At 35.0% G+C, this 14,293-nt stretch overlaps 1 protein-coding gene across 1 annotated transcript; it reads left to right on the forward strand.

The window, feature by feature from the left end:
* The first annotated feature begins 344 nt into the window (after positions 1-344).
* LOC104242414 (non-specific lipid transfer protein GPI-anchored 11-like) lies at positions 345-2,640 on the forward strand. The gene is made up of 3 exons (XM_009797461.1): positions 345-795; positions 976-1,002; positions 2,223-2,640. Exons 1-3 carry the CDS (start codon positions 441-443, stop codon positions 2,399-2,401), a joined length of 561 nt encoding a protein of 186 aa, XP_009795763.1. The 5' UTR covers positions 345-440; the 3' UTR covers positions 2,402-2,640.
* The last annotated feature ends 11,653 nt before the right edge of the window (positions 2,641-14,293 follow it).

The following is a 14,293-nucleotide window of genomic DNA, read 5'->3' on the forward strand; positions in this document are numbered from 1 at the left end:
GAAAATTTCAAATTTTACTTAAGTTGAATTTTGAAAATTTGAAAAATACCGTAAAGTTATTTTTCAAAATTTTCATTTCTAGTTACTCATAAAAATTCAAAAATAGATCCAAATTTTATTTATGTCCAAGCATAATTTTAATTTTTAAATAATATTTTTACTTATAATTATTTTTGTTATTTTTTTTCTGAAATTTCACAATTATTATGTCCATACACCCACTTAATAGGGTTCAATTCATAGAAGAGGACACATTAATTTAGGATTCCAAACCACGTGTCCTTCATGCTTACATCATGACCCGACCCATTATCTTTTCGCTCAATTTATACTCTCACTCCAACCTTTTCCTCTGCATTCTTCTGCAAACCAAAAACAGAAAAGTTTCGAAAACTTTCTCCATTTCTTCATCAACCACAGCTTTTCTATTTTCTCAAAAAATGGCTTTCAAAATGAACTCATTTGCTCTTTTTTGCCTTGTTTTAATGTGGGCTTTTTCCTCTACGACTGTAGAATCAGCATCTCGCCAGGCAGCGCCTGCTCCAGCGGTGGACTGCAACAACTTGGTACTGAACTTGGCTGACTGTTTGTCATTTGTTACAAATGGTAGTACAGAGAAGAAGCCACAAGGTACTTGCTGTTCAGGCTTGAAAATGGTGTTGAAAACAGACGCTGAATGTCTCTGTGAGGGTTTCAAAAACAGCGCTCAGTTGGGTGTTGTTCTTAATGTCACTAAGGCTATGGCTCTTCCTGCTGCTTGCCATGTCTCTGCTCCTTCTGTTAGCAACTGTGGATGTGAGTTTTCCTTATAAACATTTTTTTGGCTTTTTTCTCTTGGATTTTTTACTAGAAAAACATTTTCCCTAGCATTTGTGTGCTTTCTGCTTCCCACGAATAATCAGATTTGTTTTTAACTTAAAATTTTGTAATGTTGAAAATAATTGTATCGTTTTTTTTTGTTTTGTATTTGTACAGTGAGTACTGACACTGGAGCTGCCCCTGGTACGTACAGATCTAGCTTATAAGTATTAGTTATATTTTACTAGAATTCTTTTTTATGTCGGTTTGACTGTGGTCTTTTTGTTTGAGCTAAATGATTTCTGCAACGTGGTTAAATTAGTTTAAGTATAACGTAACATTCTTAATATTTGTAGACATAAAAATATTATCTGATGAGTGGTTAATTGCTAGATCTTGACCTCTAGTTGAATACCCTGTAATGAGATGTGGAAAGAAGGCAATTATTACTATTGAGAATATTTTGTTTCGTATTATTTTGAGTATATTCTTGTTTTATTGGTATACTGTTCACTTTCACGTGATGTGGGCGTTGCGCGGGTATGTCCGTGAGTACCCAAATCTTAAAAAACTGTACAGTAAAAAGAAGTAAAAAGAATCCCTAATAAAGTGTGTTCAATATATATTATATACCATTAAAATCTAATATTTTACATATATATATTGTGTAATTTTTTGATGAAGGGCTTGGGATTATGTAGCTTCGCCCCCTGCATTCAATTGAACGTCTGTTTTGCATTAGTCCTAATTTGATCTTCAACAATTGGCTGGACCAATTTCTCTGGTTGAGGTTAGATACTATATATAAAACTATAAGACATGAATATATGGGAGTGCATTTCGGTTCTATAAAATGTATGCTTTTTGTTAATACTTAATTATTCTCCACGGGAAGTGGCCTATAGTTTAGGAGTATAATGAGTTCATCAGCTTTTGTTAAACGATTTCCTTATGATTTGATTTGTTAAGGGGTAAGCAATATTCAGTTTAAGCTGAACAAACTGGCCGAACTGAAAAGGTATTTTACAATAAGTACAGTCTTACAATTTTGACGTTGCAAATTTTAGTTTTCTCCATGCTCATTGGGTTTTTAATCCCGATGTGGGGCTTAAATCACTTTATTTAAATGAGTTGAGGTGTCTAGTTGAAACTCCGTGTAGTAGAGGGGCTGGATGACAGAACTGTGCAAGTATGACTATTTGGCTATTTGGCCTTTTAATTATCTAGAAGATGTGCATGTATATAACAGGGATATCATTATCCCTGTTGTAGTGGATTTGAAACCATGAGAATGTTGCATTTCCTATGTAGAAAGATCAAATGTATTTTGTTTACTATAGATGATGAAATTCAACAAGTTCTCATATTGTACCAAGTGTAAGAACAGTTGGCAGTGGATTTAATTCTATTATTTTCTGATGCAGCTCTTTCTCCAATTGCTGTATCTCCTACCACATCAGCGGCAGTTGCTCCAACCATTGCCGAAGGTGCTAGTGAAGTTGCTCCGGCACCAGCTCCAGGAAGCTCCGATTCTACTACACTTGGTCTATCCATTGGGCAATTGGTTCTGACCGTAATGGCTGTAGCTTTCTCTTGGTTCTAAACATATTCTAGGATTGTGGTTTTTTGCTGGTTCTTAGCACATTTTAGGATTGTGTTCTGCGGGGAAACAGCGGAGATATTGTTGTGGTGTTTTGTTTTTGAACCTTGCTATTGGGTGCACTCTAATTCTATAAGTAGAGGTAGGCAATTTGTGAGACCAGCGTAAATAGTGATGACATGCAGTGTCACTTGTTTTTGTTATGAGTTTTTTATTTGGATGATTTCTCCTACTTTTGTTTTCGTTTGTGTTTCATTTAAATTGGTTCTCGATATTATTGCCCCAAAAAAAAAAGACTTTTACAAGTGTCCAAGTAAAATGGAGTAGTTTTTGCTGCTGCTAACTGATATTTCGACCTGGAATAGCACTTAATTTAAAGCGGGCAATGCTTGGTTATTTACTTGATTTTGGTGCTTTTCACTTCTCTCCTTTTGACCTTTGTCTTTTATTATAGCAACGTGTATGGTGAAAGTTAACTATAAAATAAAGCTTATAATTCTAATTTGAAAATAAAAGGAAAAAAATAATTTTGTTTTACGTATAACAGAAAATAACAACTATTAAAAGTATTGATTGATTTTTTAAAGAAATAATAAAAAGCTTCTCTATTAAAGCATTTATATCTAAACACTTAAATTAAAAAATGAAAAAATAAAAGGAAAATACAAGAATGTTGGTGTAGTATTCGAACCTTGTACCTCAAAGACAAAACCATCTTTAAAACTACCCTTCAACCATTAGGCCGCCCAGTGGTTAAGTATATAATAGTGATTTCATGTGTTATATATAACACAGTTAATACACGCGCTATACTTTTAACGGCTAAAACACCGTTAAAGTATAACGCTGTTTAAAACCGCCCTATATATAAAATGGTAACTTTTATTTTTCTACACTTATTAATGTTACTTTTGTCATAAAAGACAACATTTTGGTTCCGGACTCAAAATTTATTGTTCATGGACTGGACCCTTGTATTGTCACTGAAGCTTGGTACTCCTTCAGTTTGCTTTTTCATGCATCAGTGAAAGTCCATTTTTCCTTGCTTTTCTGGCGAAGATTTACTATCTATGTTGGTTTGGTTCTCGTATTTTGTCTCTGAACATGGCTATGTCAGGATCCTTTTCATGTACTGGAGCTCAGCAGTTTGCTTGCACAGGACAATGGTCCAGCAGAATCTGTATCTGTTTGCAGGACTATTCGGAGAGTCCTGGAAAAAAGTAACTCTGACTCGTGGACTTGACCGTATTTGATTCCTTTTTATGTTAACTTTAGTTATTTTTTATGGCGGTGATATGCTAGTTAATTTGCGTGCACCTCTATTGTTTCATTAGTGAGTAATAATATCAATAATATAATAGCTTTTGCAATAGGAAGAAATTCTCTGGTGTTTTTGCGTTGGGTGAGTTTCCAATGTTTGTAGTCATTTTGTTAAACGTTACGCCACATATATACTTCATTGATCGTGTTAGATTAGTAGATATCTAAAGAAGGAAAACACATGGATTTGTCTAAGAAGGCAACTAGTCATACTTTAACGGCTTAGATTAGTTCTTTGATGTCGGTTCTGTTTCTAGTTCTAGTAATGAAAAGAATTTGCTATTACAAACAAAGAGGAAGTCGTAGAAAAAGTACGTAGTAGCTAGGGTGTCTCAGAGCAGAAGGTGAAGTGCATGCATTTGTGAATGGGGTTGGCAGTTGACCTCTTTAACTTTCACGCCACAAAGTTCAATCTAAAAGGAATGTCATTGTTGATCATAATTGCCTAGTTATTCCATCTTGTTGATTCTGTTTCAAAATGCCTCTTGACCTCTTCTAGGTTGTAGACGTCTCAAGGTTTCCTATCTGCTAAATTATTGGTGGATAGAGTTAGAACAATCGGCTGTGATACGGGTACCATCCACATAAAAAAAAAATGTTGTAGGTGCCTAGAAGGTATTTCAATTTTCCATTACTAAGGTTTCTATAGTTCTAAAACATAAATTTTTTACTTGTGAGTTCCTTTTCCAGATGGTAAAGATAACAAATTAATTACTATGATTTGAGTTGTGAATTCCTGACCACTAGGATGTTTCTGGGTCTCAAAAAATTGAAATGGAAATGGTGTACTTTCCTGTTTTCTCATGTATTTACTTGCGTAACATATTTAAAGCTAATTCTGCCAACAGAAGTTTACCGGTCTATGGATTCACATATTGTATTTCAAATACTTTCAGTTCAAATGTATAGTATGATATGAATCTAAAAGTAGTGGCGTACGCAGGATTTTTCTTAAGTGGTGTCACTATTAAAGAAGCGAGCAATGAAAAATTCATGAAAATGATTTTTTAGGAAAAGAAAAACTATTCAAATCATAGTACGTAATACGTGATTTCAAGGTCGAAAGGAGCTTCTTGAAGATATGCTTACTACTGCAATATTGTCATTTAAATGACATTTTCGAATTGTTAAAAGTTTTACTTTGATCTAATTTTATGGACAACTTTGATAATTTAATTTTGAAATCTTGAAAGACGCTTTAGAGAAAATTTTCAAATAAATTTAAGCTGAACTACAAATTAAAATATCAATTAACTCAACTTTGAATTTTACCCGCAAAGAAGAACAATGAATACCATTAAGAAATTCTAACCAAAAAGAAAAAAGATGAGGAAGAAAACTTAAATGGGACCAACAGCGAGCTCATTGTAGAGAAAGAAGTACAATACGTTTCCGACAGTTACTATGATTTTAAGTTTGGTAAAATAACCTTGTTGTAGAGGCACTCAGATATTTGTTGTAAGTTGTAACTAAATTATTTGTTGTTTATTCTCCTAGTTGGAGACTTTCAGGTGAGCTCAAAACATATTTAAAACACACAAAACGTAAGCGAGGAGATTTGAACCGCTGACAGAGCACTAAGCATTGAGGCGCTCAACCATCAAACCAGCGGGCAAGTGGTGTCACTTTAAATATTTTCTATGCTGATACGTTTTCTTGTGTATTATTTCTACATATATTTTGTAAAACTTTCCGATGAAGCCGCTTCAACCAAGGTGCATCCGCCCCTGTATAAAAGCGAAAGACAAAAAATTAAAGATAAAAGATAGAATTTGAGAATAGACGCAACAAAGTAGTAATTGAAAACAATTGACAAAGATCAATCACCCAACACTTACATAACAAAGTGAACCTAAACTATAGGAATGCCTTCAAGTGGTAGTGTGATTCCACTTGAAGAATACACTTGAATAAGTTGTCATCAACAATGACAAACCACCATTACACCTCTCAAAGAATCTTTATCATTCATCAAAATTAGTCTCTCTAAAATGAAGGTCTTAAGGGCTATTTATACTAGAATGGGTATTTGACCACAAAAAACCCAAATGCCCCTAAGCTAATTCTAAGGAACTAAGTGGGGTCACTTATTACAAGTAGCCTCCAATTACATGTAGTCTTCACTTGATGGCAAATTACACATATAGCCTCCAATTGCGAAAATAGCCATCAGTTGACTACTAAAAAGCATGTTGGCTATCTTGGATCGTATCATCCTCCCCTTCTTGAAAAGAATTCGTCCTCGAATTCGAACCTTGCAAACATGGAAAGGAATGAAGATAAATATTAACTCATCAACATGCAAATATATGCATGGTAATGATAAAACAAGAAAGTGTCCATGCATTCTTTTGACCAGATTCTTCCTAATAGGCACAAAAATTCCTCTAAAAATCATGTACAAAACATCATCACTTTGAGTCATAAAATCTCCCGAGTAAGCACAAAGTATGACTCTTATGAACTTAACAAACAAGGGAAATGAATTTGGTAGTGCAAACATTGAACCATACCACATGTATAAAGCATATTTAGATCTATGAACTCTCTTATCTTTCAAAGTCACTTTATACCAAGATTCAAAATAATCAAGCTCAAGTTTCCATAAAAACTTTTTAACACCAAAAAATAAAACATCAAGCATTTCATACTTACAAATAATTGTGCATAGTAAAGACACTTCATAATAAGACTCATGCATCATTTTAAACCAAAAATCTCTACCACATGTATCAAAGTGAACACTCTTGAAGTATAACTAACCATCCTTAAGATCAACAAAGAACACATTTTTAAACAACATAATAGGCATTTGGCTCAAACGCAAATCACAATTATAAAGTGAATCACCGGGATCAAACACAAATATTATCCCGAAATCATCTCTATGTTGGCCACTTGGCAATTCACAAGATAAATATAATAGCAACATCAACAAATCATAGTCAATAAGTACACAACTGCTACTAAGAAAGTCAGGGTACATCCAATTACCTCCATGGCTTTAGAAAGACCAAAAATAAGCACTAACCAATCAAACATACCATCATTACCTTGGATAAGCATTGAAATTTCAAAACCTTTTGTTGGCCGAAATGGTAGCTTCAAACAACTATCTCTCTTATGGTTCCCTATTTGATTATCCTTCACAAAGAAGTTCAAAATATTAGTGAAGTCACCACAAGAAGATTTATCACATTTAAAATCAAAGAAGTTATTCCATGCTTCAAAGTGATCATTCTTGCATTTTATCGTAGAAGCATTTACAAAGCTTGACCAAAATGTATCCTCAAAGCGTAAAGTAGAGAAATTAACACTAAAGCTAGCATCAACTAGCTCACTCCCCTTGTTATCAAAAACCTCTTCATCTTTGAGAATAGCATTAGGACTTTCCTTCTCAAAGGAACAAGTTAACTTCTTATTAGAATTTTCCTCTTCAAAGGAACAAGAAATTCTCCATTGATATCCTTCACAATAAAGAAAGAAGGAGTTAGGTTGTTCAAGCAAGTAGGTTCATCCTTCTCAACTACACCAAGTAGATATAAGCAAGAATTATTCATATCAAACTTGAAAGAATCAAATTCACTCTCAAATAGTTATAGTTTGGAGCTATACTTTGCAGTAGTTTGTGCGTAAGCTAAACCCTAAGCAATGTAGAGAAGCCAAACCTAAATAAAAGTTGCTTAAATAAAGATTTCTAAGGAAAAACTATCGAAGTAAATCAATTTTTAAGGCATCTGAAATCTTAATTTTTTAAAAAAGTATGTGTAAATCAATGTGTAAGAGCGAATGTGCTCAAGAAATGATACAGATCTTCATTTTTTAGCTTTGGGCTTTTTGAATTTTCAACCTTCATTTTTTTTGTTAACCACCAAACTTTAATTTTTCTTGTCTTTTTCCTTTGTCCTCTTGTTAATAATATTATTTCCTTTAATATAATATAGATGTAAGATACAAAATATTTATTTAATTAATTCTTTCTTAAAAAAGAATACCTACCATAACTGAATTATACACAAAATTTAATTAAAGATACCTATAATAATGTATATTATTCACAATAAGGTTAAATACAAAGTTTGTACTAAATAAAAATTATTATTTCAACTTAAAATTAATGTGTAAGATACAAAACAAAATTAACAAAATTTTAATTAATTCTTTCTTAAAAAAGGATATCTACCGAATTATACACAAAATTTAATTAAAGATACATATAGTAATGTATATGATACCTATAGTAATGTATATTGTTCACAAATAAGGTCAGATACAAAGCTTGTACTAAATAAAGAATTATTATTTCAACTTAAAATAAATGTGTAAGATACAAAACGAAATTAACGAAATTTTAATTAATTCTTTCTAAAAAAAAGATACTTACCATAACTGAATTATACACAAAATTTAATTAAAGATACCTATAGTAATGTATATGATACCTAGTAATGTATATTGCTCACAAATAAGGTCAAATACAAAGTTTGTACTAAATAAAGAATTATTATTTTAACTTAAAATTAATGTGTAATATACAATGATTCTTTCTCAAAAATGATACATACCATAATTGAATTATACACAATCCATATTATACACAAATTTAATTAAAGATATTGTAGACACCTGATTTTTGACCCTCCCCGAGAATTTTCACATTTTTAGCTTAAATATTTAATTTAGGTCTAATATAACTATTTTGACTATTTTTACTTTATTTTCGTCGCAAAAGAGGAAAATTACAAAAATATATATATAAATTTTAGTTTATGTATTTTTCATAAACTTGAAAAAATGCAAAAATTGTACTTTATTTTTGTACTTTATATAATTTCGAAAATTACCAAAAATATAGTTCTATTAATGTTTTATAGTCATTTTAATTTTTGGAAAATACAAAAAATGTTACTTTATATTTTATCTTTATATTAAAAACGAAAATTACAAAAAAATAGTTTTATTAGTATTTTGTAGTTATTTTAATCTTGAAAAAATATTAAAAAAAAGATCTAGTTTTGTGTTAATTATTAGTCTTATTTTTTGTAGTTATTTTGCTTACATAATCAGTTAAGCAACGTCGTGTTCCTATTTCTCGGGTCCGGGCAAAAGAATAATATTCGGGTTCAAACTACCCGATTTTAGGCCTAATTTCGGACCTAGCCCATAATAATTCGAGTCCACCACACGTGAGGGGACACGCGTGGGGAACACGGACGGAACACCGTACACGGGGAACCCCACCACGCGTGGGGGACACAAGTCTCGAACCCCACCATGCGTGGGGCTCATTTTTCTTGGCAGAAGCTTATAAATGCACGGGCAAAGCTAAAAGAGAGAGAACTTGAAAATTTTTAAAAAAAGAAAGGGACGGATACACTGTTGATCTTCTTTTTCACAAAGAAGAAGAACCAAACAACCCTAACCACCTGCTTCCACCTCCGTCAAACCACCCAAACAACCACCCCTTCTGCCTCCTCCATCACCACCGTCAACAAACCACCATTGTTACCCAAACCAGTCCGGCAGCAGCATCGTCAACCCATCAGCAGCCCTCACCCCGTCGTAACTAAAACCAGTCGCGACAATAACGACCATCGCCTTCCTCCTCCTTGAATCCGCCATTGTTGCCGTTACTAGCTCAGTCCTCGACCACTACCCCGACGACACTGCTGTTCGTCGTCACTGACCCTCCGCTAACGTCCAAACACCACGTCCAAACCCACCACGACCACCGTCGCCCAGCTCCCTTCATCCCGTCACCTTCCCGACTGACCAAACAGTCCCCCAGCCATTGCCGTTACCAGCTAGGCCACCAGCTCCCCGCCACCCGCGAAACCTCCCCAGTTCGATAGCTCCAGGCACAGCCCGAACGAAAACCAGTCGTTTCACCATTTCCAGTCCAACGAGTAGCTATAGCTGCATGCCAAGCAGTCGTTGCTGCGTTTTCGGGCAGCTGTTGGTTGCCGCGATTCTGCCTTGCCGAGTTTTCTGTTTTCCGTCGAGGTCGACTTTGGTCCGAGCTTTCTGTTTTTCCGGTGAGGTTGCTTTTGCTCGCCGAGGTGTTTGTCCGAGGTTTCGTCATTGTTTCCTCGTTTAGTGAGGTCAGGTTCGAAGTTCCGTCGGGGGCGCTATTTGTCGTTCTAGGTTTGTCGAGGTTCGAAGGTTAGTGTTCTTCGTCCTTTGTTTCATTTCGTTCGATTCGCATATTATGGTTTAAGATGAATGTCAACAATGCATTTTTTGTCGTTTTTGTTAAAAATGTTCATCTTATGATTAGTTACTGCATATGCTTAAAGTAAATGTGAGAACATATTGTGAACTTAAGTTTTTTTACGAGAATGTCTACTTCTATGCATATATTTGTGTTTATTAAGGGAACAATTTGACATCCAGTGATTTGTTGCGAACATATGTGCTCGCATATATTATGTACTCTCGTTGTAATAGGTATGTGAACGTCTGAATGAAAAATCATGACTACTAGCGTTTAAACCTTATTTCTCATTTGTTAGTAATAGAAGTTGGGTTTAATAACAATAACAATACGTTAGCAAAGTCAGGACTAATAGGAACCTTATTAAAATTCTTAGAATTCGGGACAGGCCGCTTAGCGAATTTCACGGCCTTTCCCAAAATAACAATACGCTAGTTGCTTTAAGCGCGTATTTAATAATGTTACCTTCTTAACTCGGGTGCACATTTATGTGACCCAAATCCAAGTCTCAACGGAGTCGAAATGTGTTTCTAATCACGGGTACATTGATTGTGACGTGGTCTGAGATGCATTTCCATGACGTTGCAAATTCTTTTAAATAATAATAATAATAAAATGAGGTGAGCCTCGCCAAATAAAAGGGACAAATTGCGGGGCCCTCACAAAATATATGTATTAAATACTTAGATTCCGGAACGGGCCGTTTAGCAAATTTCACGGCCCTACCCCAAAATAATAATGCGCTAGTTGCTTTAGGCGCGACTTTAATAATGATATCTCCCTAAATTCGGGTGCACATTTATGTGACCCAAATCCAAATCTCAACTGAGTCGAGATATGTCAATAACCACGGGTGCATTGATGTAACGTGGTTCGAGATATGTTTTCACGACGTTGCAAGTCCTATAAAAATAACAGTGAATGATAAAAGCGGTTAAAAGATAAAATTGGCACATAAGTTCACATTTGTATAAAATCAGATAATCAAGCCGAATATAACAGTTGAGCGACCGTGCTAGAACCACGGAACTCGGGAATGCCTAACACCTTCTCCCGGGTTAACAGAATTCCTTATCTAGATTTCTGGTACGCAGACTGTAATATGGAGTCATTCTTTTCCTCGATTCGGGATTAAAATTGGTGACTTGGGACACCCTAAATCTCCCAAGTGGCGACTCTGAAATAAATAAATAAATAAATCCCCTTTCGATTGTCCTTTAATTGGAAAAACTCCCTTGCGCCCTCTCGGGTGCGGAAAAAGGAGGTGTGACAGCTCTGGCGACTCCGCTGGGGATTAACACCCAGAACCACTGGTTCAGGGTTAAGAATTCGAGCTTAGAATAATTGTTATTATTTGGCTTTATTTATTATCTGATTATTACATGTTTTGAGCCTAATGTGCTAAATGCTGCTTTTACCGCTTTGATATTATTTGAACTGTATATAAATTGTGCCGAAACCTTTCTCTTCTTACCTCCGGGGATGTGCTTACTGGTTGAGACTCCCTATTCTGTTAGTGTCATACCCTGAATAAAAGAGGCTCGGAAAGTTTCTAAGCCGGCTGGCCTTTTGGTTCCCGGAAAGGAGCTCCTTCCTCAGCTCGAGTTGTCCGCTCGGGTACACTGTCTAGAACACCGACCCAGGTTTTTGAACATAGAATAACGTGACTTCATGCCGGATCCCTAGTAGGAACGCTTATTTGCATCACGTTGCATTTGACTCAGGGGACTCAACACAGGGGTTGGGTCCGTCTAGGACTAGCGACCTGATATGAAAAGGCCATCCTGATGCATCCTATTTGTTTTCCGTGCATTTATTTGTCTCGTACCCGCATGCTGACCGGTGTTTGAATATTATGAATTTTGTGAAATTGAAAAAAAGGGAAATAACGGTTAAGGAATTGATTGTTTATTTTTGAAAAAAACCAATACCCAAATACTGTCAAAACTCTGCCGAAATTTTGAGAAAATGAAAAAAAACGTCTTATTAGTTTGTTTTATTAAAAGCAAAGGAAAAATAGAAAAATCGTTGTTCTGTTTTGTTTTTCAGAAAAACATAGAAATATATAGTTTGTCTTGTTATAAAAATAAAAATTAAAAAAAAAAGAGTCTTATTTTAAAATGTTTTTTTTTTATGAAAATTCAAAAAAAAATAATAATAAAAAAGAGTCTTTCATTATTTGTCACAAATATATACATGTATATATATATATATCCAAAATTTTTTATTTCCAAAAATATATATATGTCTTTATTTGTTGCAAAAATATTTGTCTTGCCAAAAAGTTTAGAAAAGTTTTTAGACTCCCAATTTTCAAAAACAAAAAAAATCCAAAAATATTTTCCATTATTAACTTCTTTAGAAAGTCTTTTAATTATTATTTTTTTTTAAAAAATATGTATAATAAGAAGAAAAAATCCGAAAATATTTTGATTCTTCTTTCAAAATTGAAAAGAAAATTCAAAATTCAAAAAAAACATTTTAGAAGCATTTCTTTTATTAAAGGTAAAATTCCAATAAAATATATTCTTCTTTTCTGAATAAAAAATAATGCAAATGAAAATTCAAAAAATATATCTTAGAAGTGTTTCTTTTAAAAAGAAAATCAATCAAAAATCAAAAAAATATACTTCCTTTCTTCTTTTAAAGTAGTTCTTTCACAAATTCAGAAAAAAAAAAGTTAGTTCATCTACTTATTCTTGATTACCCAAACTACGCGGGTTTGATTCTCACCGGATGTGAGATACGTAGGCAACCCTCATCGGATCCAACCCCACCTTTTGCTAAAAAGCCAAAAACAAATATAAAAAAGAAAAAACAAAAAAAACATGTCAAAGATTTTTAATTTTGTCGTAAATAAGTCTAGCGATGTAACTTCCCCCTTTTACAAAAAAAATAGCAAAAACAAATATGTCAAATTTTAATTTTCATAAACAAGTCCGGGTGATGCCGCTTATGTCAAAAATAGCCAAATGTTCCCGAAAGGAACTCCGGAAGGCTGCCTTGGTACAGACGGCCACCTCGTTTTTTTTCTCACACAACCTTAAAAATCTTCGTTCATGAAGTGCTGAGAGGTCGTGTTCAGAAATCCTTTTGAGAAAAATCGCATATATTTTTGTTTTTATCAGAATAAGTTTCGTTTGTTAAAATCTTATTAATAAATGTGCAGAATGAGCACGACTCCAAATGAACCCTTTTCAATCATGAATAAAATCCCCCTCCAATTGCGGCTCTGGTGGAATGATTTAGGCAAAGAAGGGCATGACGAAATCAAGAAGTATCTGAAAGGCCTCACGAGTTTGTTGGATATCAGGCCACGGGGAGATATCATAAGGGCACTAGTCCCCCACTGGGATCCTGCGCACAATGTCTTCCATTTCTCGGACTTTGAACTTACCCCAACTTTAGAAGAAATAGCAGGGTATATCGGCAGCGCTGAGACTCCTTTGAGGCACAAATATCTGATTGCTCCAAGAGCTGTAGCAATACACCGGTTTCTGGACTCCTTAAAGATAGTCAGAACAATTCATAACCCTGACTTGGCAAAAGGTTTTTGCAGCATGAGTTTCATATATCAAAGATATGGTCACATAGGAGGATTCGACAAGCCAGAAAACCAGTTGTGCAGCAAAAGTAATCGTCAAAAGTGGGAAGAACATAGACGGATTGCTTTCATGATAACTTTCTTAGGACTCTTAGTATTCCCAAGAAAAGACGGGAATATTGACATAAAGATAGCAGGGGTCGTCAGTACGTTGCTCACACAGAGAGATAGTACGTTGGCGCCCATGATAGTATCTGATATGTTCCGGGCTCTCACGTCTTGCAAAGCCGGAGGAAGCTTTTTCGAGGGTTGCAATTTGTTGTTGCAAATGTGGATGACCGAACACCTATGTCACCGAGCCCAGTTTCTGAGCCATGGATCCGCTGAAAAGACCTGCATAGAGGAGTTCTATACCAGAGTTAATGAGACCTACCTACCGGAAGGAGTCACAGCATGGACCTCATATTTCCATACCCTCAACGCCAGTCAAATACAGTGGGCGCTAGGATGGTTACCGATCGACGAAGTCATATACATGCCAGCAGCCAGGCCCCATTTTCTCTTAATGGGACTTAAGAGCATTCAACCATACGCGCCGCATCGGGTTTTAAGGCAACTTGGGAGGTGTCAGATAGTGCCGAAAGACGAGGATCTAAGCACCCAGGTGATTGAGATCAGTCCCGACGGCCAGTTTCCTGAAGCAAGGGTTCGCCAAATTTGGAGCCAATGTCAATACTTAGAAGCAAATACTTGTGTAATGAATCGGGCAAAAGGGGAAGTTTCGCCCGGGTATCAGGCCTGGTACAAAGGGGAGACA

This window comes from Nicotiana sylvestris, chromosome 1 (assembly GCF_000393655.2).
Source record: "Nicotiana sylvestris chromosome 1, ASM39365v2, whole genome shotgun sequence".
NCBI classification, from domain to species: domain Eukaryota; kingdom Viridiplantae; phylum Streptophyta; class Magnoliopsida; order Solanales; family Solanaceae; genus Nicotiana; species Nicotiana sylvestris.